Source organism: Osmerus eperlanus, chromosome 20 (assembly GCF_963692335.1).
Source record: "Osmerus eperlanus chromosome 20, fOsmEpe2.1, whole genome shotgun sequence".
NCBI classification, from domain to species: domain Eukaryota; kingdom Metazoa; phylum Chordata; class Actinopteri; order Osmeriformes; family Osmeridae; genus Osmerus; species Osmerus eperlanus.
This window is the reverse complement of record NC_085037.1, coordinates 8980091-9003581: the sequence shown is the minus strand read 5'-3', so window position 1 is coordinate 9003581 and position 23491 is coordinate 8980091. Positions and strand designations below refer to the sequence as shown.

Below are 23491 nucleotides of genomic sequence, written 5' to 3'. Positions count from 1 at the left end.
AAAGCAGTTCAGTTCCATTAAAAGTAATTCTTTATTAACAGATAGCAAAATAATTGAGACCCAAACAATGTCGCGAGTAATGCAAAGTAATTGACTTTCAATCAAATAAGATACATCCATAATTCATGAATTTACTGTAGTTATGTGGGATGACATCTGTACTCAGGAATATATAATAAAGTGGAAGACAAAACAACTAAATATATATTTAGCGGTTGAATGAAGATGCATGGGATCAATATCATATCCTCTTACAAGACTATGCAGCCTGCCCCTGGTCCTCCTCAGGCTGACTGATGGCAGTTTTGTTAAGTGGGTCTCTGTGTGACATTATCTCTTGTATCTTATGAAAGGCTTCACAGTCTTGAGGGAAGCGGTTCCTCTGCAGGAAAGAAAGAGCCCACAGTTTGGAGTCACGTTAAGGTTTGCAGGCCTTGTGTGACTCAGTGTCTGATACAACTATGATATCATATAGTGGAATAGATATATCTTATGATAGAGATGAGAGGATAATAAAAGAGACTCACATTAAGACAAAGACGTAGCAAGCCTCCTGCTTCACCCTGTGCCACGAGTGAGGGCAGGAACAGGAGGAGAGATTTCTCTGTCAGCCTGTTGCCTTAAGAGACCACACATTCAACAACACTGATTTAAAAAAGATCATTTATTTTAAATCTACTCGGACAATGATTTGTCATATTACCAAACTATAACTAATGCACGATTATTCAATTTTCTTTTACAGTGGGATTCACCTTTGGCAAGAGCTTTGATAAGGTGAGGGATGATATACTGAGGGAGGATTGCAGAGGAAGTGCCACTCACCTGCCAGGTTGAGGGAGGTGAGAGCTGTGTTCCCAGGCAGAATGACCTGGCCTCCGGCGTGCTGCACTCCTGCTTCCAGCAGGGGGCTCACTATCTCAACCAACTCAGCTGACTGGTTGTGTGTGTGAGAGAGAGACAGATAGAGACAGATAGAGACATAGAGAGAGAGAGAGACAGATAGAGACAGATAGAGAGAGAGAGAGAGAGAGAGAGAGAGAGAGAGAGAGAGAGAGAGAGAGAGAGAGAGAAGAGAGAGAGAGAGAGAGAGAGAGGTTGACAACAGTTGTCTCTCACCAGCATACAAAAAGCATTTTTTTTTTTATCTATGACTAACGACACCAAAACACAAACCTCAACAGAAGCATACAAACCTTATTCTGTGTACCATTGCTTTTATCCTGCACAAAGACAGACAGAGCTATGAGCTTTCGGGAACATCGGCTTAATAAATCCAGTGGCATATACCGCAAAAGGTTATTTCTGTGATAAAGGTACAACACAATAAACCTAACGCTGTGTGTTTCAGTACCTCTTGGTCTGATACAAAAGGACGTTTTTCTTTGCCCCCTGCCTTGCCCCCTTTACCTTTGGGCACCTTGGTGTCGGACACTTAGAACGAACCGGACATAAAAAATGAGAACACTCATTATAAACACAGCTGTGTAACATTTGAAACAGTTGTAGTAGGAAAAAACATTACCTTTCTTACTGAGTTTTAGCTCCTCTTTCTTTCCCGCTGCAGCCCCTGCCTGATTAGCAGCTGGCTTCTCATCCTTTTTGGGCGTGTCCTGGAACGACACACTTCTAGTTAAGTGATGGGACAGACTTGGCGGCCTCTGATTCCCTTTCTTAACTCGAGGAAGCGGGAGCCCTGAGGAGGTGACCTACCTTCTTTCTGGAAGCGCTCTTGGTCCCCTTGCTGACGTTGCGCTCCAGAGAGGAGCTGCTGGGGATGGAGAGAGGACGGTCACACTTTGAGTCAGCGCTGACTGCTTGAGAAGGCTGAACACGCAGGGAGGGAAGGGACACACTGATAAGAGACTTGAGATGAGAATAGGTCTAGTGGACAATAGGAGGGGGGGTAACCAATAGCTGGATAGTGATATTTTCAAGGATTTATTCATTAATTTTGAGCACTTAAAAAAAGGGAGTTGTTCTACAGATGCTTAGAGAGAATGAGTGGACGCTTTCCCCCTCTCACCGACTGGTCCCTAGTCAGCAGCAGCTTCCTCCTTTCCACTATCTCCTCGTGGCTCAGGGCAAATGGACCAAGTACCTTGACAAGGCGGATGGAGAATCGCACGACAAGCCACACAAAGAAGAGCACATGACAGCACTCCAGAACACTATAAAACATACAGTATGTCAAGAGTCAACTTGATATTTTGAAGCATTTAAGACACCAGAACAGGTAGCTAACAGGAGTTTGTTCCTACCTCTGCCAGACGGGCAGCCCCAGAGTCTCCTATTTGGTTGTTGGCCAGAGAGAGACAGAGCAAGGAACGATTCAGACGCAAACCCTAGAACAACAGACCAAGTGGCAACACTTTTATGAAATGGATAATGAGTATCCATTATCATCCCAAGCCATATTATCTTCACCAAAAGCTGGATGTTTTAAAACGGGCATATATTTACATACATTTACATTTAGTCATTTAGCAGACGCTCTTATCCAGAGCGACTTACAGTAAGTACAGGGACATTCCCCAGAGGCAAATAGGGTGAAGTGTCTTGCCCAAGGACACAACTTCAGTTGGCACGGCCGGGAATCGAACTGGCAACCTTCGGATTACTAGCCCGATTCCCTAACCGCTCAGCCACCTGACTCCCATATTTATATACCTGTGCTATATGAACAGCTCCTGCATCCCCAATGGAATTGAAGGCCAGGTTCAGGTGAAAAAGAGTCTTATTGGCCGAGTTGCTTGTTGACAGGGCTGAGCCAATAAGACGAGCCCCCTCTTCTCCGATCCGGTTGTTTCGAAGTGATAGGTGAGTAAGGCTCGGATTGAAAGGACGAGTAGTAAGAATCACACATACTTGAACAGGGAGGTGTGTTTGCGAGGGGTGTATATGCAAGTGCATCTGTGGATTTGCTGACTCAAACAGTAACTCACACACTATCTTCAGATAGAAGAAGGTGGTAACTCTGCTCCGGAATAGGGTTTCCCTCCAAAACGACATTCCTGGAAGAGAAACAGAAGAATAATCGCAAGTTACATAGCTCGAAAAACGTTTTTTTCCTTAATATACAGTATGTCTTAGTATAATGTATGTCTATGTTGCTTAAATCAACTGTGTGTCAATGGCATGAAGCACATGCAAGGAGCAAGATACTCAAATCGCCCAGTCACCTGAGGTTGGAGCACAGTGAGATTGTATTCCTAATGGAGATCAGACTTTGCTCCGTCAGACCAGCCCTCCACAGACTGTAACAGAACACACATTTATTTTTAAAACCAATCTCCTAAAAAACAATTTCTACGTCAGACGGTAAAATTTCAGACGTGTTGCTGTCGTATTTTTTATTGCATTAGATGAGGAGGTACTGTCATGATGGTTACTCACTGCAGGTTTTGTAGATGGCTTAGCGACGGAAGAGTCTTCTTCAGCACTCGCGCCTTAAGCTCATCCACCTTCCACCCTGAAAGATGATTTCAAACAGTCATGTCTATTATAAACATGCTTGTTTTGATTCAAGACTGTGTATAATTCAGAAAGGCTTCATGGTACCCCATGGTAAACCTGGCAAACTAGAAACGACAATATACCGTTTTGTTTGTTCGACGAGTTGTTTAAAATACAGTAAATAGCTAAGTTCTGGTCTCACCAAATATCCTGACCTCTTTGACACTGCAAGGGTCTTCATTCTCCAGTTCTACCACAAGGCATGGCTTTGGGCACCATGTAGTGGTTGCTAATCCAGCACCCATCTGGGATTGACTGTCCTCTGAGACCCACAGGATGTTGTTGATATGCAAGATTAACAGTTGGAAAATGTTAATGAGTTAGGATAAAAAGGAAATAGACCACCACTTAAACATGACAAGAGTCGTTATGCATGTGTGAGGAGGGGGATGGCAAGAGAGACAGTGAAGCAGGTAAAGAATCGAAGAGGCGAAAGGGACGGGAGATGCTAGAGATACATGTAGACAGTGCCAAGTCAACTGTCAACTGTTACCTATATTGCCTCTGTCTATGGTTGGGGAAACAGAGGCAGGATGTCTTATGGTGACAGAAGGGATTTCCCCCATTCCCAGAAGACCACAAAGCTCGGGGAAGTCTATCTCCAGACTGCCAGAACACTGATAGTCATCTACAGGGATGTAGAGGAAATTTGTATTTGTATTTGTACTTATCCTAAGCAACTCATTACTGTGAGGAAGAACAAGTTGCAGCACTGTTTCTTAAGAAAAGGGATCTGATAACAACTATTTGTACTCACCTATGTTCTGAACAGGACATCTATCCTGAACGTTTAATCCTAAAAGTAAAAAACAACAACATATTACGGAGAAAGACATTCAGACAGTGATAGCGTATATGTAACACGTTTGCAAACGTTATTTAATGGTGAATTATATGTATTATTTGCAGATTATTTGCACAATTAGCCTAGCCCGGCGCTAACGTCTAGACTGTTACAGTACAGTACTACTACTGACTGTACTACTATGCTAACGTCGACTACTGGTAGCTTGCTGTTACCTGCTGTTTTCGAGAGTTGTTCCTCAACTCCTGCATTGCCCTTCTCCGTTTTCTCTTTTGCCTTTTCAACGCGCTTTCCCATTTTGCCTGTTTAGATAGGCTTATTTGAAAATATATCAAGCTAGTGTATAATTAGCAAAGCAAGCTAGCTCTATATATACTTGATGAGCAGCGTCATTAATTGTTGCTATGGCAGCAACTAAACAGAAAGGTGTGTAGGATGATGAAAAGTGAATGTCTCACAACGTTAGTCTAGCTCTACTAAGAATGTTTATTTTACCTTTACTTCCGATTTGTTACATGGTGTGTCTGGTATTATTAGTGAAAACACAAATGCAAGCTGTCTTGACATACAATGTATATAAATATTCGTATTAGATTACTGATACTAGGCCAGCTCTATGATGCTGATCTTTCAGCGCTAGGTCTTGATGAAAGACGCAAATGACGAGACAAAATGCTATGGGGTAAAGTTGTGACTTAACTAAAATCGCTTTACTAACAGCCGGAGTGCTACCTTCCAATCAATAAAATATGAACAATTTTCCCACATAAGGTCACAGAAAGCAGAAGGTCGGTGAGGGCATATATAATTACTGGTCTTTTTCATATTTTGCATTTCATATTTTTCAAGATAGTACTAGTATAATCATGGGGCCTGCCAGTTGCAGTCTTCAAGTGTTAGCGAGCCAAATTAATGAGAATAAAAGGAATTTTCAAACGTAAACTCACCATAATTAAGACAAAAGCCAACACCGCCAAATTATTCACAATAATGTAGTGCTTTTATTAAAAAACAAACAAAAAACAAATAGAATATAAAACAAAAAGTAAAAACCAACAGCATTTTCATGACTTTAGAATCATAATTACAAACTTTGAACGAGTGGAAGAAATTTTGACAAACTGTACACATCACAAAATGTCTGCCAGCCTGCCATTTACAATGCTTGCATCTTATTTTGTGATTGTCTAAAAATAACTAAACAAATCACACAAAACACACAAATACAAGTACAAGCATCATATTTATGACCGCTATCACAAAAAAACAACCGTATTTTGAGAAAAAGAAAAGAAAAAAAGAAGTAAGAACATGATATTGAGTTGACAGTCTTACATCTGTCATCTTTCAAAATATCATAACATTTTTATGTTGGTTTGTTTTTTTAGTGTTCAACACTTTGCAGCAAAAATCGAAGAGCACATTTCTCCTCAAAAAGAAATAATATTATTATTAATATTAATACAGTGACAGATGTTCTTTCAATGTCACTGATGTGTCCCAATGCCTTCTATGAAATCTGGTCGACATTCCTCTTGCTCATGCAGTACATTAGATCAATTTATTTTTAGGCAACAAAAACTCTTTTGTTTAAGTTTTTATGTCATTCAGTTAGGACAGTTGTGGTGCGATTTACAGGACAAAAACTCCACTTCCTTCTCCTCCAAGCTTGAGTGTCTTGATTATAGTAATACAAATGGCAGAAATTATAATATTATAATAATCATAATACATATAGGGTGGAGTCCTGTACAATACAATAACACAAAATCCTTTATCAAGATATTGCTTTTGGAGACATTTCTCACGTAATCCCAGTCTGTATATACATAACTTGGCACTGTACAACTTCCTCCCCCCCCTCCCCCCTCTCTTTCTCATTCTTGTCATTTGTATGTCAGTTTTATCTAGATGGGACCTCTCTGACCGCCCCATTTTCACAGAGGCTTTAGGAAAAATCTCATCAAATTTCACAAGTTATTTAAAACATTCTCCATGGCAACCAGAAACACAATTAAGAGGAAAAAAACTAGAATCCATCCCTTCTGATATAACCCCCACCCCACAGAATATAAGAAAATATGACCATCACGATACATTTCATGTTACCTATTGTTTCCATAATTTTCTTTAAACTGTTAATTGCCATCGAGCCCTTAATTTTTTTGTTTTTATTTTTTTATATCTTCAAGAATTCTGGCAGATACAGACACACAAATGTGCGCACACACGCACACACTCACGCAAGGCAGTCGAGGACCATGGCGTTCTAAGGCGTTACAGTAAGAGCCAGTGTTCCGCCGCCTGGTTTAGTTAAGCTGGTGAATCAGGTACTTTAGAAAGAGGGGCGAAGCTGACTGCCTCACGAACTGAACAAGACACTTTGACTGACTAAGCACTCAAACACTCTTATCTTCCCAAAAAACACCAGCCACTCTCTAGCAAACACAACTCTCCGGTCCTTCACTGTTCCTAAAAGTATTTACTACAGTTTGACAGAAAAAGATAATATACGATACTTATTATAAACTTGCTTTTCAGACTGCATCATCCAATACTGTAAGAGAGTTAGTGTCTCATTGATACATAACAGGGAGCTTAAGATTTCCTTGGTACCAAAGTGCAGTTGACCAACCTCCTCCTAGCTTCTCTCCTAGTTCATCGGCAGTGTATGCACAGTGTATGCATACACTGCACCTCCTATGTCACTCCTATGCCTTCTCTGTGAAGGTTCAGTTCTCATGTGGCTAACGTTGAGGTTCTCCAATTATCACCCAGTCCCACTAGAGGGCGCCAGTCTCCAGTATTCTCATTCCCAATTGATGGTCTTAAGAAAAAAAAAAAGAAAAAAAAGGGGAAGAAAAAAAAGGTCCATAAGAGTCTATGACCGTGTCTTACAGCCACACTCAGTACCACGTTTTCTCCTTTCCGCCACTCACTGAAATGAACTGACTCATGGTCGCACCTTTAGCCATGTTTGTCGACATAGCAACACCTCAGCCATCGTCCTTCACGAGTGAACAAGCCGTCTTTGTTCAATGCATTTAAGTGCATGGGGTACATACATAATCCTATGTAAAAAAATTAAAATAAAATTACAAAAAAAGGGAACACATTTGCATCGTACTTCAGTAAGTCTGGGTCCTCTCCCCTGAGAAGTGTGAACCAAAAACCGTTGATCGTCACTGGACTCACGGGCTTTGAACCGCTCCTCAGTTTCGCTGTGTCCAGTTACAGATTTGAGTACAGGTCTGGGGGAGAGTTGAGCCTTAAGGGTGGTGGGGGTCTCAGGAGCATGTCCCCTCTGTGGTCAACTCCCATCTCTTGGTGACATCTTGGTCTCTCCCCGTCTTTCGAAATGGCATCTTCTCCTATTACTACAGTCTGGCTTCTCTGTGTGTTTGCACTCCCACACAATGTGAGGGGCACTGGCTCGTCTGGCCCGGCGTGTGGCGACATCATTTCCTCCCCACAAAATCCCCAAATCCGAGCGTCCTTCTGCGCAACCGCCTCCCTGAACCCTCCTCTAGGAGATAGGTGACATCTATAGCTGTTCACAGAAAAGAGAGGAACTATTAGACATGGTTTGGAAAACCCTTCAAACTGGTTCAAATCATTCGGGAAATGTTTTTTCGCAGCATGGTGGGGGGGGGGGGGGGGGGGAGTGGTGGCCACTGAAGTTAAAGATGACTAGCCCACTCTTGAGGTATGAATAACGGTTGAAATCCTACTTTAAATGATCATTCCAAAAAACAGCCCTTGGATGTTTTGACCCTCCCCTCTGCCACTATACCTGTTCCCTCACCATTCTTGCTGGGTGTTCTGTGCAGCAGGTCCAGCAGGATCTTGTTCAGTCTGTCTCTCTGTGCCTCCCTCTTTCCCAGGCCTGCATGGTGCAGCGGTGAAGATGACGAGGAAGAGGACGGGAGCTCCAGCATTTCCCCTCCCCTCTCTGTCGCTCCTTCCTCCAGCTCCCTGTGTTCCTCCGTTTCCCGGCTCTCCTCTTCTTCCTCCTCCTCCTCCTCTCCTTCCCCCGTTTCTGCCGGCTTTGGTTGTTGGGGTGGCACGGGCGGGGGCGTGGGGTCCTCGGGCACAGGCTCAGCGTCGGCCTCCCCTCTCAGTCCGTCTTCGTTTTCCGGGCGGAAGTCATCGGCCCTGTCGCCAGGGGAAGCCTCCTCCTCACAGCCTCCCACCCCTTTGGGCCGTTCGCTCTTCCAGGCCGAGCGCCCCCCGTTCCTCTTGTAGTTGTCAGGAACGTAGTGCGGCTTGGGGAAGGTTGAAGAGGGAAAAAAAAACACTTAATTCCCCCACTGCCAAATGGGACATGCAAGAGTAATATTGGCACAGATAAATCAAGTTCTAACAGAGTTCAGTCACACCATTAACATCTTGTTAGGAAAAAAAAAAAAGGGTAGGGTTGTCCTCAGTCCCTCCCGGCCTGTCTGAGAACCGTTTCTGGCTTACCGAGAAGTCTCTCTTGGGGGCGAGCCTCTTGGAGAAGTGATTGAAGGCATAGGGCTTGGTGCAGACGGGATAGCGGTTGCGGTGGATCTTGTAGAAGAGGTGGGCCGACTTGTCGAGGCGGTAGTCGCAGATGTAAACGTCCTGCTCCTTCACTCCCTTCGGTCGACCTGCAGGGACCAAACACACAGGGTCAGGGGTCACAAGATCACGTTGACGACTCCCGTGAGTCAACACCAGGGTCTCACTCCCGGGCCTGATCCTAGAAGTGTGCGAGTATGCACACTTACAAGTGACTTTGAAAGTGTGATTCGGTGAAGGTCCGTCAGGAAATGGGTGATCGTGTTTGAGAGACAGAGAGAAAGAGGAGAGAAGGCGTCTCACCCTTGCAGAAGGTGTAGAGGTCGAGCACGCAGCAGGTCCCCACCACGGCCTCCAGGGGGATGATCTCGTACAGAGGCATCCGGAACAGCTCATTCTGGTAGAACCGCCGGGAGGGAGAGTGGTGCGTCTCATGGGGCCGGAAGTAATGGTGGCCGAATGCAAACCTCTCCCCCCTTTAGGAGCGACAGAGACAGTCAGAGAATCCCACGATGGATACTACGACCAACATTGAATGAACCGAAGCCTGAATCATGTATCTACGGTATATCATTTTCGGGAATAAAAACCAACGTACTTCTCACTCTTCCAGAGTTTTTCGATGCGGAAGATGTCCAGCTTGTCTCTGTTGACGTGGGACAGGAGGCGGTAGGACTGGCGGACTGGCTGTCCCTCTGGCGTGCGCCTGTTGTCCCTCATCAGGTACACACAGTCACCTGCACAGGGTCACACGCAGGCGTTAGGAAAAGGAGATTTCTTCAAGATGGACACAACACAACTGACGATTTCACATAGATCATGCATGCAAAGGCTGTGCCTCACATAGAGAATACGCCATTTGAATACTTGATATGTTGCCACTTTGTGTTTACTTAAGGGCACTTGACGGACGAGGCTCTTTGCTGCCATGGAACCATAAAAGCATCATTAAGCCCCCTTATTTCTTCTGGAAGTGCTTGGGCCAAAGGTGGAGGTTGCCACGGTTACCTTGGTGTAGCAGCAGCTCATCTCTGAGCAGGCATATGTAGTAGATGGAGCCGGACTGGGCATAGCTGGGCTGGGGCAGCATGGGAACTTCCTGTACGATGTCCAGTGGACAGGAAACAGGAAGTTGAAAGATGAGGACTGGTGTTTGATAACATGACATGGATGTCATGTCGCAATTGCGATTTTTCTTCGATGCAATGGTGTAATAACTGCAATTTAATAATAGGTTGTTTAATAAGGAGGGGGGGGGGGGCACACTTCACTCACCCTGTCCACGGTTCGGGGCTCACACTGCTCACACAGGTAGTGATCCACCTCCGTCTCCAGGCGCATGCAGTCAAAATGCTGCCACACCTGAAACACACACACACACATTTGATGGGGATGAAACTAGTGAGTTGATCCCACGCCCCTGCGGTGGGCTCCCCAGCCCTGGCCACTCACCAGGCACTTCTCACACTGGATCATCAGGCCCTCCTCCTTGTACATGCCGCAGATGCAGCGGATCACGTCGTCGTCCTTGTCGTGGCCGCCCGGCCCGCCCCCTGCGTGGTGGGGGTGGTGGTGCCCGTGGTCCCGCTCCTGGGAGTCGGAGCTGTCGGCCTCGCTCGCCGTCTCGCCCACGATCTCGTCGATCTGGACGGCGGCCTCGTGGCGGGCGCTGTAGTAGGCCTTCCTCAGGCGGCACACGTCGCGCCCCACCGACGACTTGCGGCCGTAATACTTCTGTTAAGAGGGGGAGTCAGATGGCTGAGCGGTTAGGGAATCGGGCTACTAATCAGAAGGTTGCCAGTTCGATTCCCGGCCGTGAAAATGACGTTGTGTCCTTGGGCAAGGCACTTCACCCTACTTGCCTCGTGGGGGAATGTCCCTTACTGTAAGTCGCTCTGGATAAGAACGTCTGCTAAATGACTAAATGTAATGTAAATGTTAAGAGGGTGGTTAAGGCTTCAGGTTAAGGGGAGCTCCAGTCGACACGGCACAGCAAAGAAACCTCATCCGAAACGCAGAACAAAGCCTGTGGGATCTCACGCCATGCTGCGCTACAATCCGAGTGAAACTTTTGAAACGACGCACGTTCCCCCGGGGTACTTCACAAACCTCCGAGTGGTTTTGACAGAGAGGATCAGAGTCCCTTTCCAGAAAGAAGATCCACTTCAAACTTGAGCAACTGCACGCTTGAGTACTCTTCAGAGGATATAAGTGGCACTGCTTTAAACAGCTACCCAACAAAACAAATGTAAATCAAGGAGGCCAGGGAGTGTGTGTGGTGTGAGAGAGGGACTGGAGGGTTTGAAGGCTTCATCCCAAGGGGAGAGAGAGAGAGAGAGAGAGAGAGAGAGAGAGAGAGAGAGAGACCCACCTCAGCGTTGCGGAACACTTTAAGCATGTCCGTGTCGAAGGCCTCCACGGTCTTGTAATGGCCTGTGAGGATCTGTTTCTCAATGGTGCTGAGGTCCAGTGGGTCCGACACCTTCTCGTAGTACTGCGAGTTCCTTTAGACACACACACACACACACACGTTAGAGACGATAGTAGAAGAGACCGTTCAAACATTTCTCTTTAAGAAGGCTTATCCTTCACAGCACTTACATATGTGTGCACTTTTGTAAATGCTTTTATTGATCTCTTTATTGCTGTTCATCTCTTGTGTGATATCGTTCTAAAAAACACGTAGCACTTTGAGATTCCCCAAACAATTAAAAGTGAAAAATAACTACAAATGCATTATGATGTATTTTTAGAAGACATGGATGAAGGCTTAAACTGTCCCATTTCAAGCACTGACCTATTTGAATAGGTGCACAGTATGTAAGAATGTATTAAGGACATGGCTGGGTTACCTCTTCCTTGAGGGTAAGTTGACCAGGGGAGCAGCAAGGGTCTGACCAGCAGAATCTGAAGCAAGAAGGAGAAGAAGAAGAAAAAAAGTTAAATTCTGGCCAGCTGTTGCTGACTTCTCGTGTCTGTGTCATGGACCTTCATCACAAGCAGTCCATAGAAACACTGCAGTCAACTCCACAGTGTGAAAGCATGGGCCAGGCTTTGTGGTTGTCACAGGCCCATGAAAACAGTCGTGTTGTAACTGTTAGTTTCAGGTCTTAGTTTCATCACACAACACACACACAACAAGTTCAGAATTAACTTCTTTCTCATTTGTCGGAACTAAAACTACTCAACTGCTGGCTTGTGTGTGCGAGAGTGTGTGCGTGTACACAGACCTTTGTAGCTGGTGATCATGTCACAGATCTCCTTGAAGATGTGCGCGAGGCGAGCGGTGCGCGTGACCTCCGTGTTCTCCTCGGCGGCCGCCAGCCTCCGCGTGCGGACCGACCGGGACGTCTGCAGCGCCGAGAACTGCGTCAGGAACACGTCTGGAACGGGGGGGGGGGGGGGGGGGGGGGAGACACACGCCCACTGAGTCTGCGTTCCAAATCACGCTCACGCGGTATTGCATGCAAAACTCTAGTTCAAATTGTTAGCATCAACAAATACTTTGGACCAAACATGGGTGGGGCAATCTCTCCCTCTCCGTCTCCCTCTCTCCCGTCCCCCTCCCTTTCTCTCCCTCTCTCTCCCCTGCACACCCACACACCTGACTTGATGTTGCCGTCGTCGCGGATGACTCCGCCCCAGCGCGTGTAGATGGACAGGCTGCTCTCTCGCTCTCGCTCTCCTTCCCTCTTCAGCAGCTCCTGCTTCTCTCTCATCTTCTCCCAGTTCCTCAGCAGGAACACACGGTGCTTCAGAACAAAGTTCCTGGGAGAGAGACACGGCACAGTCTCACCGTTGCCCCTGGGTGTGGGTGTGTGTTGGTGTGCGAGTTGACCCAGATTGTGTTTGACAATCTGTGTGGGAGGTGTGTGTGTGTGTCTATATTTCACCTTTCTCTGTTCGACATTGGTTTCATGAGTAGGTGAGGGTAGAACTTGCTGCTGTCACTTGACTCCTCCTCCTGGACAGAGAGAGAGAGAGGGGGGAAAAGCAGAGAGAGGAAAGAGAGGGAGTTAAAGGTGGATGAAAGCTGATCCTCTTGTCGTCTGTCACACAGTCTCCTCTTAGTGTTTAAGTCTTTTGTGTCACTTTTTTTTCTCTCTTTTAGAAACCGTGCGGCCCACAATGAGCTCCTTAGAGACATTAAACACTCATGCCCTATATACATACAGAACCTGAGATTCCACTAGAGCTGAGCAGAAGAGCTCTTTGTTTAATGAGACAGACGCTTACTGAACTGCAAACTCTGGTGGATAGCATTTGATAGCCTCAACACTGGAAAAAAATTATCTAACTGCAGTCTGAAATAAATGTCTGGCTCCATCAAGTCTTGTACATGGTGCAAGTGGGACACATTTTCACTCTCCCTATTTACTCACTCGTTTCTTGAGCTGGTGCTTGGATTTGCGTTTCTCCTTGAGTCGACCCAGCCGCCTGGCTCCGCCCGCTTTGCCAGGCAGGCCGTTGATTCGCTGGCTCTTCCCTCCAATGATGCCCCGGCAGCCCTCGGAGCCACACTGACACACTTGCTGTAGCGAGAGAAATAGAGTTGGGGGTGGAAGAATGAAATTGTGTACAATATAAATAAAAAAAAAGATCTCAAAGTTGGGCAGAAGTCAACATGTCACTGGCGTGCGTGTGTCACCTGCTCCTCTGTGTTGAAGGAGTGGAAGTTGTAGTCGTAGGTGAGCTCCGTTCCGCTGTTCATGTCCTTCAGGGCGAACAGTCCGATCCTGTACACCCCGTTCACAGACCTGGGGAGGGGGACGAGCACAAGGTGAGACCCGAGATGGGACACGCACAGCTCACGTGCTGAACAACACTCTTTATGCCATGTGGGTTCTTTGGCACACCGCAATGCTACACATGCCCCTTTTGACGAGTTTTTGCATTTATTCTCTGTGTGAGGAAGGAAAAAAGCCACTTCAGCACATTGTCTCAGGGCACGACAGCTGTGTCCGAGGTCCTACTACGCATAATCGCTCTTCGCTGACAAGATGGATGGCTCGGAGGTCCACCACACTTTTCTGCTCAAAATCTTTCCTCTCTCCCCATCCTTGTAAGTATATCTTATTTCGGGGCCAGCCCCGCTGCACTCCGCCCCAACGGAGCGTTGGTGAGGCCGTTGTCCTAGATTACCAACCTCGCTGTACGGGACGGGAGGGGGGGTGGCAGGTGTGACTCTTTGGTCTCAGTAATTGTTAATTGTCTGAGTTCAGGCCCACAGAGGTTAAATAGTGTGTGTCTCTCTCCTTGGGCATTATTGTTCTAAGTAAACGGCAGGCAGGATCTTGGACGGATGATTGCTGATTGTGGCTTTAGGGCAACCAGGGGCTGAAATGCTTCGCAGATCACTCGATTGGTTTATTTCAGTGGAATGGTTTAAAAGCACTTAGCCTCCTGCAGAGACAAGCCAGGGTGATCTCATCAGGCTATCGTGACTAACCCAGACGAATGACTGCCAGGGGCTTAAGGGGCCAGATTTACCAGGAACACTAAAGCATTAGAAAACCGAGTCTGTGTCTGGACTACTTGGGACTCAGACTCCCAATGTCACGGCCTGCCCACTCACCACTTCTGCATCTCGCAATTGGGCTCGCAACTGTGATTGATGAAGCGGGCCTCGTTGCCCATACGGTAGCTGTCGATCACCATGCCGCTGTCCAGGTTCAGGCAGTACTGGCCACTGTGGGCGAAGTACTGCTCCATCATACGACTCCTGTGAGGGGAGGGGATGGGGGGGAGGCAAATTAAGACACCACTCCTAGACATCAATACCAACATCCATAAATCCTTTCGTACCGGGCCAATCCCTTACCGGAACTCATGCTCGCTGACCACCTCTCCCAGGTACTCGATGATGAACTGGCCCGAGCGCAGGGGCTCCTTGGTGCGGATGCCCCAGCCCTTGCCCTCGGCGCGGAAGCGCTCCAGGCACTGCACCCACTCGTGCCTCTGGATGTGCTGGTTGTCACACTGATCCATGCAGGGACAGGTGCTGGGGGAGCACTCTGCAAAACTCATCCTGGGGGTTGGAGGGACGGGTATATGTGATGTGGACAAACGGCGTCAATCAATATCACTCAACCAAGAGTAATGGTTTGTGAATAGCCTCAAAAGGACATTCAAATGACCACAATCCTAACTCTAATGAAAAACACGTTTTTTTCCAGTACACAGGCTAATTCACCGTTACATGGTAGCTATGTTGGTGCATGGTGCTTCCAACATCGTATGAGCTTGAACAACATTGAAACTGACTAAAACATCAGTTTTTACTAAATGGATCATGACTCAGCTTGATTACATTTTACATTTAGTCATTTAGCAGACGCTCTTATCCAGAGCGACTTACAGTAAGTACAGGGACATTCCCCCCCGAGGCAAGTAGGGTGAAGTGCCTTGCCCGAGGACACAACGTAATTTCTTTTTCACAGCCGGGAATCGAACCGGCAACCTTCTGATTAGTAGCCCGATTTCCTAACCGCTCAGCCATCTGACTCCCGCTTAGCCACTAGGCTATGCTAACTGGGGTCCACACCTGTTCAGGCACTCGTCAAGGCAGCCTTTCTCTTCATGCTCCTCAGGGGCCCTGCAGTTACAGGTGGTGGTCTCGTACCCGGAGAGAGGCTTCACGTCCACATACACATCTGAATCAAACAGGGTTCAACAAGGTCAGAACAAACGCAGGTGGGAGATCAGACCAGATGAATACCATGCAGGTGCTACGTTATGTCTAAATGAGGTTGCCTGAACGGGAAAGTACTCACTTGATCTGATCTTTTTATAAAGGGGCACATCAGGCCTCTTGTACAGCTGGAACAGAAACAAACTTAGTAACCACATTACACAACAAGCGCTTAGTAACCACATAACAAAACAAGTGTCTGAAATGGAGACTGATCTTTTTATAAGCCTGGGAGGCTATTGAGCTACACTTCTCTGGCTTGAAAGGGGACGAGCACTCAGCAAGACGGATCACCTGGTCGTGTTTCCACAGCCACAAGATGTCGTAAGGCAACTGGAAATCGATGCGTTTCTGTCGCAGGTACTTCCCTGGAGACGGAGAGGGAGAACGGGTTAATAGGAGAAGGAGTAGCTCCGTTCTGGAAATAGCCGCGAGGTTGTGTGTCAAGTGTCAAGTGTTGAGCTCGACCGTGACGGGGCTCGGAGGAAGCGGCAAGACTCACCGACGTGGATGGGGGCGGGAAAAAGGCCATACTCGTGTTCCCCAGGTACATACTCGAGCTTCTCCTTCTTGAGCTGCAGAAGCTGGCTGCGTGGACTGATATTCCCCCAGAGGACAACGGAAAGATGCACCAATGAATTGGATGACATGGATGTGTGGATGTGTAATATCAATGAATGTGTGACAAGGCTTTCAGGGTTTTTTTTCATGTGTGTGCAGGTTAAAGGTCATCGGATCCTCACTCTGCAGTCTTGTACACGTCAGAGTAGAGTCCCGCCTTCTGGAACTTCTTCTTTGGAGGCCTGGCTGCTCTCTTCTCCCGTTGGGTTGTTATAGGCATGGGCGGCGCTTGCTCTGTGGGGGCGGGTTCTTGGCGTTCAGGGGAGGCAGGCCCATCCGGCTTCCCCTCCAGGGCACTGAAATAGAAAGATGACTCTGGTTGATGTGATGAAGGGGGTTGATGAATTCTTTGTCTATAAACGTCTGGTATGTTCTAATATTAGCAATGCCGATGGAGGTTAGTCAGTGCCTACGTGATGTGAAGGCCACCACACATGAATCTGTGGCCACCATTAAGTTAGTGTACTGTGGTTTTTACCTGCGAAAGCAGTGCATCTCATCTTGGGTGAGCCAGACTCTTCCTCCTCCTCCTCCTCCTCCTCCTCCTCCTCCTCCTCCTCCTCCTCCTCCTCCTCCTCCTCCTCCTCCTCCTCCTCCTCCTCCTCCAGCTCCTCCCCCAGCTCTGGACCTCATGCCAAGACCACCGAGGTTCTCCTCTCTGTCCGTCGTTCCTTCCTCCCCTTCATCCCCCTCTCCTTCCTCCTCCTCCTCCTCCTCTTCGTCCCCCTCCCTATCCCAGTGCTTCCTCTTCTGGCCCCTCCTACGCTGGCCCTGGACCACCGACTCGATGGCATCCGTCACCGTGTCCCCGTCCCAGGTGCGGCCCCCTGAGCCCCCTCTCTCCCGGTGTCTGGGCGGGGCCGCCTCGGCAGGGGGCGGGGGCGAGGGGGGCGGGGAAGGCAGCGGGTGTTTCCTGGGGCGTCCGGGCCCCCTCTTCTTCACCACGTTGTTGCCGGTGCGTGCCTGCCTCTGGAGCTTCTTGGCCCGCAGGATCTTGTTGACGTGGTGCAGGCTGTGCTTGGGGGGCCCAGCCCGGTGGGCATGGTGCTGGGGGGAGGGGTTCAGGCAGCAGTCTGGGGAGGGGGATGTGTGGCCGCAGTGGGAGGCGTGGGAGTGGAAGAGAGGTGGGTGGTGCTGGTGGTGAAGGTGCTGGCGGTGGAGGAGGGAGCACTCAAGACTCTCGGGGGCCGAGTGGGCCCCTCGTGTCTGGACACCTGACCCAGAACCTACACAAAGAGACAGAGCGACAGAGAGACAGAGAGAGAGAGAGAGAGAGAGAGAGAGAGGGAGAGGGAGAGGGAGAGGGAGAGGGAGAGGGAGAGAGGGAGAGAGAGAGAGGTGGAGATGGAAAGAGAAGGAAAATGCAATTCATTAAAGTGTAGTTGGGGTTGGATAATTTATTGCCATAGCACTGACGCACTGCCCATTAAGATTCATCATCACTCTTTTGACTTCACAATGCACCCCTCTGTAGTCTCCTGATCTTCTCTGTAAACATTACATAAGACAGTAAGATACTTGTCCAGTCCTCTCACAGTAAACACTCCTAATAATACCCAAGGATGACGAGACTTGGAGCTACAAGCTTCGTCTCCCAGACGCGTCTTTCCCTCCCAGGCTGACGGTGCTGTGCGTTTATTGCCACCCTCTGACTCTCCTCGCTACCTCGAGGTCGCAGTTGCGCTGACTGCTGGACGACTCTGCGTCCTGAGCTGTAATCCAGGATTACCCTGGCTGGGGTCGGACACCTCACCACGCTACTTCGCCAAGGGACCTCTACTAAACGTGCCTTTGCGCTCTCACATACACTGAGCAAAGACGCACGATCACCGGAACCACACACACACACACACACTCCCATCCATCTCTGTCAGTCTGCTTGTTGAGGAAGCTGGATCCTTACTAGGGTGCTCACTCTTACCTGTTCAGCAGTATTTGCTGAAAGCAGGTGCAGTGTGCACAGGGATAAGATGAAGCCTTTAAACTTGGGCTGTTAGGAGGAGGGGGCGGGGGGCTTAGCATACTGATAACTGTCTGCAGGGACGGGCCTAGAGGGGCCTTATACACCACCCAGCAGCACATGCAGAAACATAATTATTTCCATGGAAATGAAAGAATCTAAACTGGACATTCAAAAAAACACACAAAAAGTAGGCCAGTTGAAGTAATTAGGGGGGGGGGGGGGGGAGATACTGCTGCCAAGCTTTTAATCGCTAGTTAGGGCTATCTAATGTCAGGGCAACACTATGCCTACTCTACAGACGATGGCATTGTGTGTCTCTGTAAAAAGACAGGCCAACACAGAGGTATAGAGCTCACAGATTCAGCAGGGGTGCGGTTCCCAGTCTACCATATGGTGCTGGACAGAGGGGGTCACTGCATGAATATCTCACCCTGGAATCGATGCCACAACTAATAGCATGGGTACTGTGCCAGTATCGCCTACATGCCAAGCATTGAAGCTAAGCGGACATCGTCCAATCACATTCAAACCACTGAATTCCAGAAGCAATAGAAGCAGTACTATTTTGGGGATATTTCTTTTGTGCACGATTTAGTCACCTTTGACAATGTCAAATTCAATTTAGGTTGATTTCCACCCCGCACAAAGAATTTTAATGTGGGCAGAAATCAACTTTCAAAGCTATAAATAGGTGCTGGGGCTTAATGTTTTCCTAGAAATCCAATGCATCGAGCCTCCCTTACAAATCACCTCAATTTCTCCAACTAGACATGCCATAGCTTACCCCTATCGTTCCTTCTTTAAAGGAATAGTTCACTCAAAAACACACATCGTTGACGCAGTGGTGACTCACCCGTCTCCCTCCTCTCCGCGGACGTTGAGCGCTCTTTCATCAGCGTCCTTTCCATGCGAGAGAAGCTGGCGCTCTCAGGGGCCCCTCCTTTCCGGCCCCGTCCGCCCCTCATTGAGGTACGTGTCAGGGCAGAGGCGAACAGGTTGGTGTGGTGCGGGGGTTCCTGGGAACCGGGGTCCTCCGGCTCCTCCGTGGGTGTGAGGGTTTCGTCATCCTCACTGTCCGAGCAGCCGGCAGGGTCGTCGGCCTGGCCGTCAGCAAACACGCCCTGGCCCACCGCCGGGTTCCGGGACAGCTTGGCATAGTCGGCCTCAGAACCGGTCCCCATCCTGAACCAGGACTCGACAGGATGGTGACCCCTGGACCCACTGCCCAGCGCTAGTCTGGAGGGGCCCAAGCAGGACAGCGTGTTCTCTTTCCTCTTGTACCTGTCCGCGGAAGACGAAGAGGACGAGGAGGGCGAGTTGGCCGAAGGGGTGGCAGCCTGTTTGTTGGCGCCAGCGGTGGGGGTGGAGTCTCGTCCGAACCTACAGCGTTGCAAGGACTCTGCCATCCCTCCGCTACTGCTGCCCACACGCTCCACTCGCGCCGGCCCGCCACCTTCCGGCATCCCTGCCACGCCGACCCGGCTCCCGGCTCCTCCTGCCGCTGCCCCGCTCTCATCGCCATCCTCCTCGGCGCAGCGCTCGCGATGCTTGTGTCGGTGTTTGTGTTTGTGGTGCCAGCTGAAGGAGAGCTCAGACGACATGGCCGGGTAAAGCACGGGGGAGCGGCCCCCTCCCAGGAACTTGTGTTTCTTCTTGTGGAACTTGGAGGGGTTGAGGAGGAGGTGCGAGGGGTGGTGGTGGTGCATGTAGGAGGCCGGAGGGGGCTGGGAAAAAGACGAAGAGTGGTGCGAGTGGTGTGACGGGGCTGAGTGGGGGGCCTGGTGGTGGGGGTAGAGGGCACTGGCTGGGGGGTAGCCCCGGTAGTAGCCCAGCCCCAGAGGCCCAGAGGAGTAGGGGACGCTGTAGGAGGGGTGGTAGAAACCCCCGCTAGACAGAGGGAAGCCCAGCCCAGGGACGAAGGGCATCTCAGACATGGACTCCCTCAGCTTGGGGGGCCGTCCGCGCTTCTTCTTCAGGTCCGGCTTACGGACATAGTGCAGAGAGTCGCAGGGGTAGGCAGGGTGGGGGGAGTAGTATCCGCTGAAGTTGATCCTAAAAATGGTGGGCAGGAGGTCCCTGTGCAGGTAGTGATGCGGAGGGGGACCACCTGCCCCTCCGATGCCACCGCCGGGCCGGCCAGCCACCCCTGGTACCCTCCCTGCTGCCCCCGCCATGCCTAGCCCGCTTCCCAGCCTGAGTGCCGGTGTGCGGTGCGCTATCCTGATCTCGCTTAGCCTCACAACTATCTCATCCAGCTCCGCCAGGAAGTCCGGGTCCTGGCGCCGAGACCGCAGCTGCAGGTACTTCTTCTTCCGTTTGCGCTTCTGCCTCTTCAGCTTGTCGTATCCCGGGCAACCGTGGCTGCGGCGCTTGCATTTGTGCTTGTGTTTCTCCTTGTGGCCCACCAGAGAGGAGGCTGGGGTGGCCGGGTGGGGTCTCCTTGGGTCAGGAGACGACCTCGCACCTAGCGGAGATGGCGTAGGGGAGGGGTGCTCCAGCAGCACGGAGGACGAGTGCCGCCGTCTGCCCCGGGAGTTGAGCCCCAGTCCTGCTCCCATGGCGGATCCCATGACCCCGGGCATCAGTACCCCGCTGCCCGGTGGCATACCCACCACGCCCGCCAGCCCACCGGGTCCTCCGGCCTTCTCCCCTCGGTCCGACGTGCTGTTGTTGTCTGTTCCTATGCCGCTGTCACTGGGCACTGTCTCCTCGCTGTGGGATTCGCTGACTGGCGAGGGCGTGGCCTCCTTCAGCTCGCTGAGAGGGGCAGGGGAGGTAGGGTGCAGGGGCCTTGGAGGGGAGAGCTTGCGGTAGTGATAGTGCTGCCTGTAATGGTGGTGGTGGTGGTGATAGCCACGGCATGAGGACTTTTTCTGGTTGGCCATCGCCAAGGAAGAGGTGCTACCCAGGGGGCCGAGGGTGCGAGGGTTAGGGGCGGAGAAAGTGGGGGGTGGGAAGGGGAAGGAGTGATGGTTGTGGTGGGAGAGACCATAGTGTGGGTGTGTCAGGAAGTGCACAGACCCCGGCTCGACGAAGCTGGCGTCGCTGACGGGACTGTGACCCCCACTGGACTGGGATAGCGAAGGGGAGGGGAACACCTCGGAGGCGGAGAGCTGGTGGGACTGGGACGGGTGGTGGTGGTGGTGGTGGAGAGGGGAGGTGGTGTTGGGGGACAGAAAAGGTTCGGGTGGAGGCGTCTGATTGGCGGATGAGGGATTTGTCGCTGCTTTGGGTTTGCGGCCCCTCCTCTTCCCCATGTAGATTGTCCCCTTCTTGCTCACATTGATCTGGGGTCCAAGTTTCCCTCCGAAGGACGCTGCCAGTGAAGACAGGGACTGGGTGGCTGCCGCCACCGACCCCACCACCCCGCTGCATGCCCCTCGGGCCGGGTCCTGTTCTGGTCCTGATCCCGGGCCGAGCAGGATCTGACTCAGGATCCGTTTGCGTTTCACACTCTTCATCTTGTTGATCTTGCCTATGATAGTCTTCATGATCAGCTGCCCATTTCCCTTATTCCGGAACCGTTCTCCTGCCTCGGGAGCCAGGGTTGGGGGCTGGCCCTCCTGTGGCAACGTAGGGGGTAGGCGTTTTGGACGCCCCCTCTTCCTGGGCATGGGTTTGGGAGGGTTTAAGTCCACCTCAGGGTGAAGCACAGGGGGGTCCTGCTCCTCTTTAGACTTTAGTAACGAGGAGAATACTTTGGAAGGGACCAGCTTGTTGGGGGGACGTCCACGGGGTGGGGGCATCAAGCCTGGGCATCTTAGACTTAGGCCTCCCCCTCTTCCTGGGTGGAAAGAGCTGAGATGCGGCAGGGTGTACTTTATTTGGGTTTGGGGGCCGTCCAACGGGCCTGCGTATGGGCGGGGGTGTATCCAGGCTGGAGGATAAAGGCATGGTGGTTTTGCACTGGTCTGAAGGGCTGCCCTGGCCCATCCTCGGATTCCTGTTGACTACTCTTGTCCAACGGGGTTTCCTGCCCCTGCGCTTCTTCAGGGGTTTGCTGTCCTGCTCTGGTGGGGAGTCTTGAGACGAGTCAGGTGACTCGTCCCTGAGGGGAAGTGGAGAACTGTCCTCAGCGGCCTCTGGTGGTGAGGAAGTGCATCTTACTGACACAGGGGAACTGGAGGTCCCACTGGGCTGTCTCTCTCCATCCCTGTTCTGATCCCTGTCACGGTCCCTGTCCCGGTTAGGACTACGCTTACTAGGGCTTGAGCTCTTCCCCCTTTCCACTCTGAGGAGGGACTGACTCGCCCCTTCTCCTTCCCCTCTAGCTTCCCTGATCCTGATAGAGAAGGGTTTTTGGTTAAGTCTCTAGGGCTGTCTTTGTCCCTGTCCCTGTCCCTGTCCTGCTCCCTCTCCCTCTCCCCCCTCTCTTCAGCCTTGGAGGGGTTCTCTCTGGCCTGGTGTGTTTGGGATGCAGGGGAGCCCTGGTGACCGGATCCCATCCTCTGCTCTGGGGCTGACGAGGACATGCGAGAGGGTGAGGACGTGCTGTGTAGTGGGCAGTGACCGAGACGGGCCTGTGGCAGCGATGGCTTGGTGCCACCATTGTTGCTGCTGTCATTGTTCTCCTTTGAAGTGGTTGCTAGGCGGCTGTTGCCATAGGTGAGCGCAGGGCTGCTGCTGCGACTGCTGTTACTGGAGTTGTAGTTGTTTGGAGTGTTAATGTTGGTATTGTTGTTGTTGCCGGACTTACCAACCACTTCTGTCTCCTCCTTCCTGGGTGGGGTGGAGAGCTTTTCAGAAACACTGTCTTTGTTCCTTGAGCCGTATGGCCGGCCAGGAGGACGTGACACGGGAGGTGGTGGAGGAAGGTGGAGCGCTCTGGAGTAAGTGGCTCTGTTGGCCAGAGCTCGGTCTCTCTGCTTGGGTGTGGGTGCCATGAAGCCTGAGTTACTGTGCGCCGCAGATGGGGCAATCTTAGGGGGCTTGATGGGCTTGGCGGACTTGGAGGGCGGGCAAGTGGCTATGAGCTGGGCTAGTTTCTCAGTGACGGTGGGCGTGCCCCAGGTCGGACACGTCGCCCTCTCTTTCTCCCTCTGACTCTCGCCGCTGTAGGTGTACTGTGGGGGTTTGGGCACGCCCTCGAAACTGGCCTCCTGTGGCGTGGGGGTGGGAGGGGAGGAGGACGTCTGAGCGTTGGGTTGAGGAGTGGGCGTTTTCTTGCCGGAGGGGTGTGTTTTACTGTCCGCTGAGGGGCGGTGAAGATTGAGGGGTCTCTCCAACGACGCCGCTGCTTTTGTGTCAGACTTCTGCGTCTCCGACTTGCCAGCCATCTTTGGAAGACCCTGGAAACAACAAAAGACAAGTGATTACATTTGAGCCATAGAGGCCACTGTAAAAGTGATACAGC

At 50.5% G+C, this 23491-nt stretch overlaps 3 protein-coding genes across 4 annotated transcripts in view; 1 reads left to right on the top strand and 2 right to left on the bottom strand.

The window, feature by feature from the left end:
* Positions 1–12: 12 nt before the first annotated feature.
* lrrc71 (leucine rich repeat containing 71) lies at positions 13–4852 on the bottom strand. Of its 2 annotated transcripts, XM_062487380.1 has the most exons (16): positions 4537–4852; positions 4274–4312; positions 4010–4144; positions 3659–3778; positions 3397–3472; positions 3183–3257; positions 2946–3014; positions 2671–2830; positions 2262–2345; positions 2027–2101; positions 1714–1827; positions 1411–1613; positions 1197–1305; positions 826–937; positions 528–619; positions 13–382 (listed from the first exon to the last, which is right to left on the bottom strand). In XM_062487380.1, the coding sequence occupies exons 1-16, from the start codon at positions 4616–4618 to the stop codon at positions 260–262; spliced, it is 1668 nt and encodes a 555-aa protein (XP_062343364.1). In that variant the 5' UTR covers positions 4619–4852; the 3' UTR covers positions 13–259. The 2 variants fall into 2 exon arrangements, with proteins under 2 accessions (XP_062343364.1, XP_062343363.1); XM_062487379.1 differs by lacking the exons at positions 4010–4144; positions 4274–4312; positions 4537–4852 and having other exon boundaries at positions 1197–1223; positions 1355–1434; positions 1526–1613; positions 3659–3783.
* Positions 4853–5293: 441 nt separating this feature from the next.
* The window catches only part of ash1l (ash1 (absent, small, or homeotic)-like (Drosophila)), a 23404-nt gene continuing 5206 nt past the window's right edge, over positions 5294–23491 (bottom strand). The window contains 26 exon segments of the mRNA XM_062486803.1: positions 5294–7871; positions 8115–8586; positions 8786–8952; positions 9167–9339; positions 9462–9600; positions 9872–9962; positions 10139–10225; positions 10316–10597; positions 11235–11367; positions 11716–11770; positions 12094–12246; positions 12468–12631; positions 12757–12827; positions 13246–13395; positions 13512–13620; positions 14439–14585; positions 14685–14891; positions 15408–15516; positions 15637–15682; positions 15849–15922; positions 16057–16151; positions 16298–16471; positions 16654–17401; positions 18992–21878; positions 21880–22388; positions 22391–23426. Of these exon segments, the coding sequence (XP_062342787.1) occupies positions 7780–7871; positions 8115–8586; positions 8786–8952; positions 9167–9339; positions 9462–9600; positions 9872–9962; positions 10139–10225; positions 10316–10597; positions 11235–11367; positions 11716–11770; positions 12094–12246; positions 12468–12631; positions 12757–12827; positions 13246–13395; positions 13512–13620; positions 14439–14585; positions 14685–14891; positions 15408–15516; positions 15637–15682; positions 15849–15922; positions 16057–16151; positions 16298–16471; positions 16654–17401; positions 18992–21878; positions 21880–22388; positions 22391–23426 (8370 nt within the window). The 3' untranslated portion in view covers positions 5294–7779.
* Positions 8305–23491, top strand: part of scin (scinderin) — a 42950-nt gene continuing 27763 nt past the window's right edge. The window contains exon 1 of the mRNA XM_062486805.1: positions 8305–8327. The gene's annotated coding sequence lies outside the window, so the exon portion shown is untranslated. The remainder of the gene's footprint in view (positions 8328–23491) is intronic.

Coding starts and splice junctions, on each gene's coding strand:
- lrrc71 (XM_062487380.1), bottom strand. CDS start 4,618: ATGGGAAAGCGCGTTGAAAAGGCAAAAGAGAAAACGGAGAAGGGCAAT. Junction 3,015..3,182: donor TCACTGTGCTCCAACCTCAG/GTGACTGGGCGA, acceptor TTTCTCTTCCAG/GAATGTCGTTTTGGAGGGAA. Junction 2,831..2,945: donor CTTCTATCTGAAGATAGTGT/GTGAGTTACTGT, acceptor TTTCAATCCGAG/CCTTACTCACCTATCACTTC.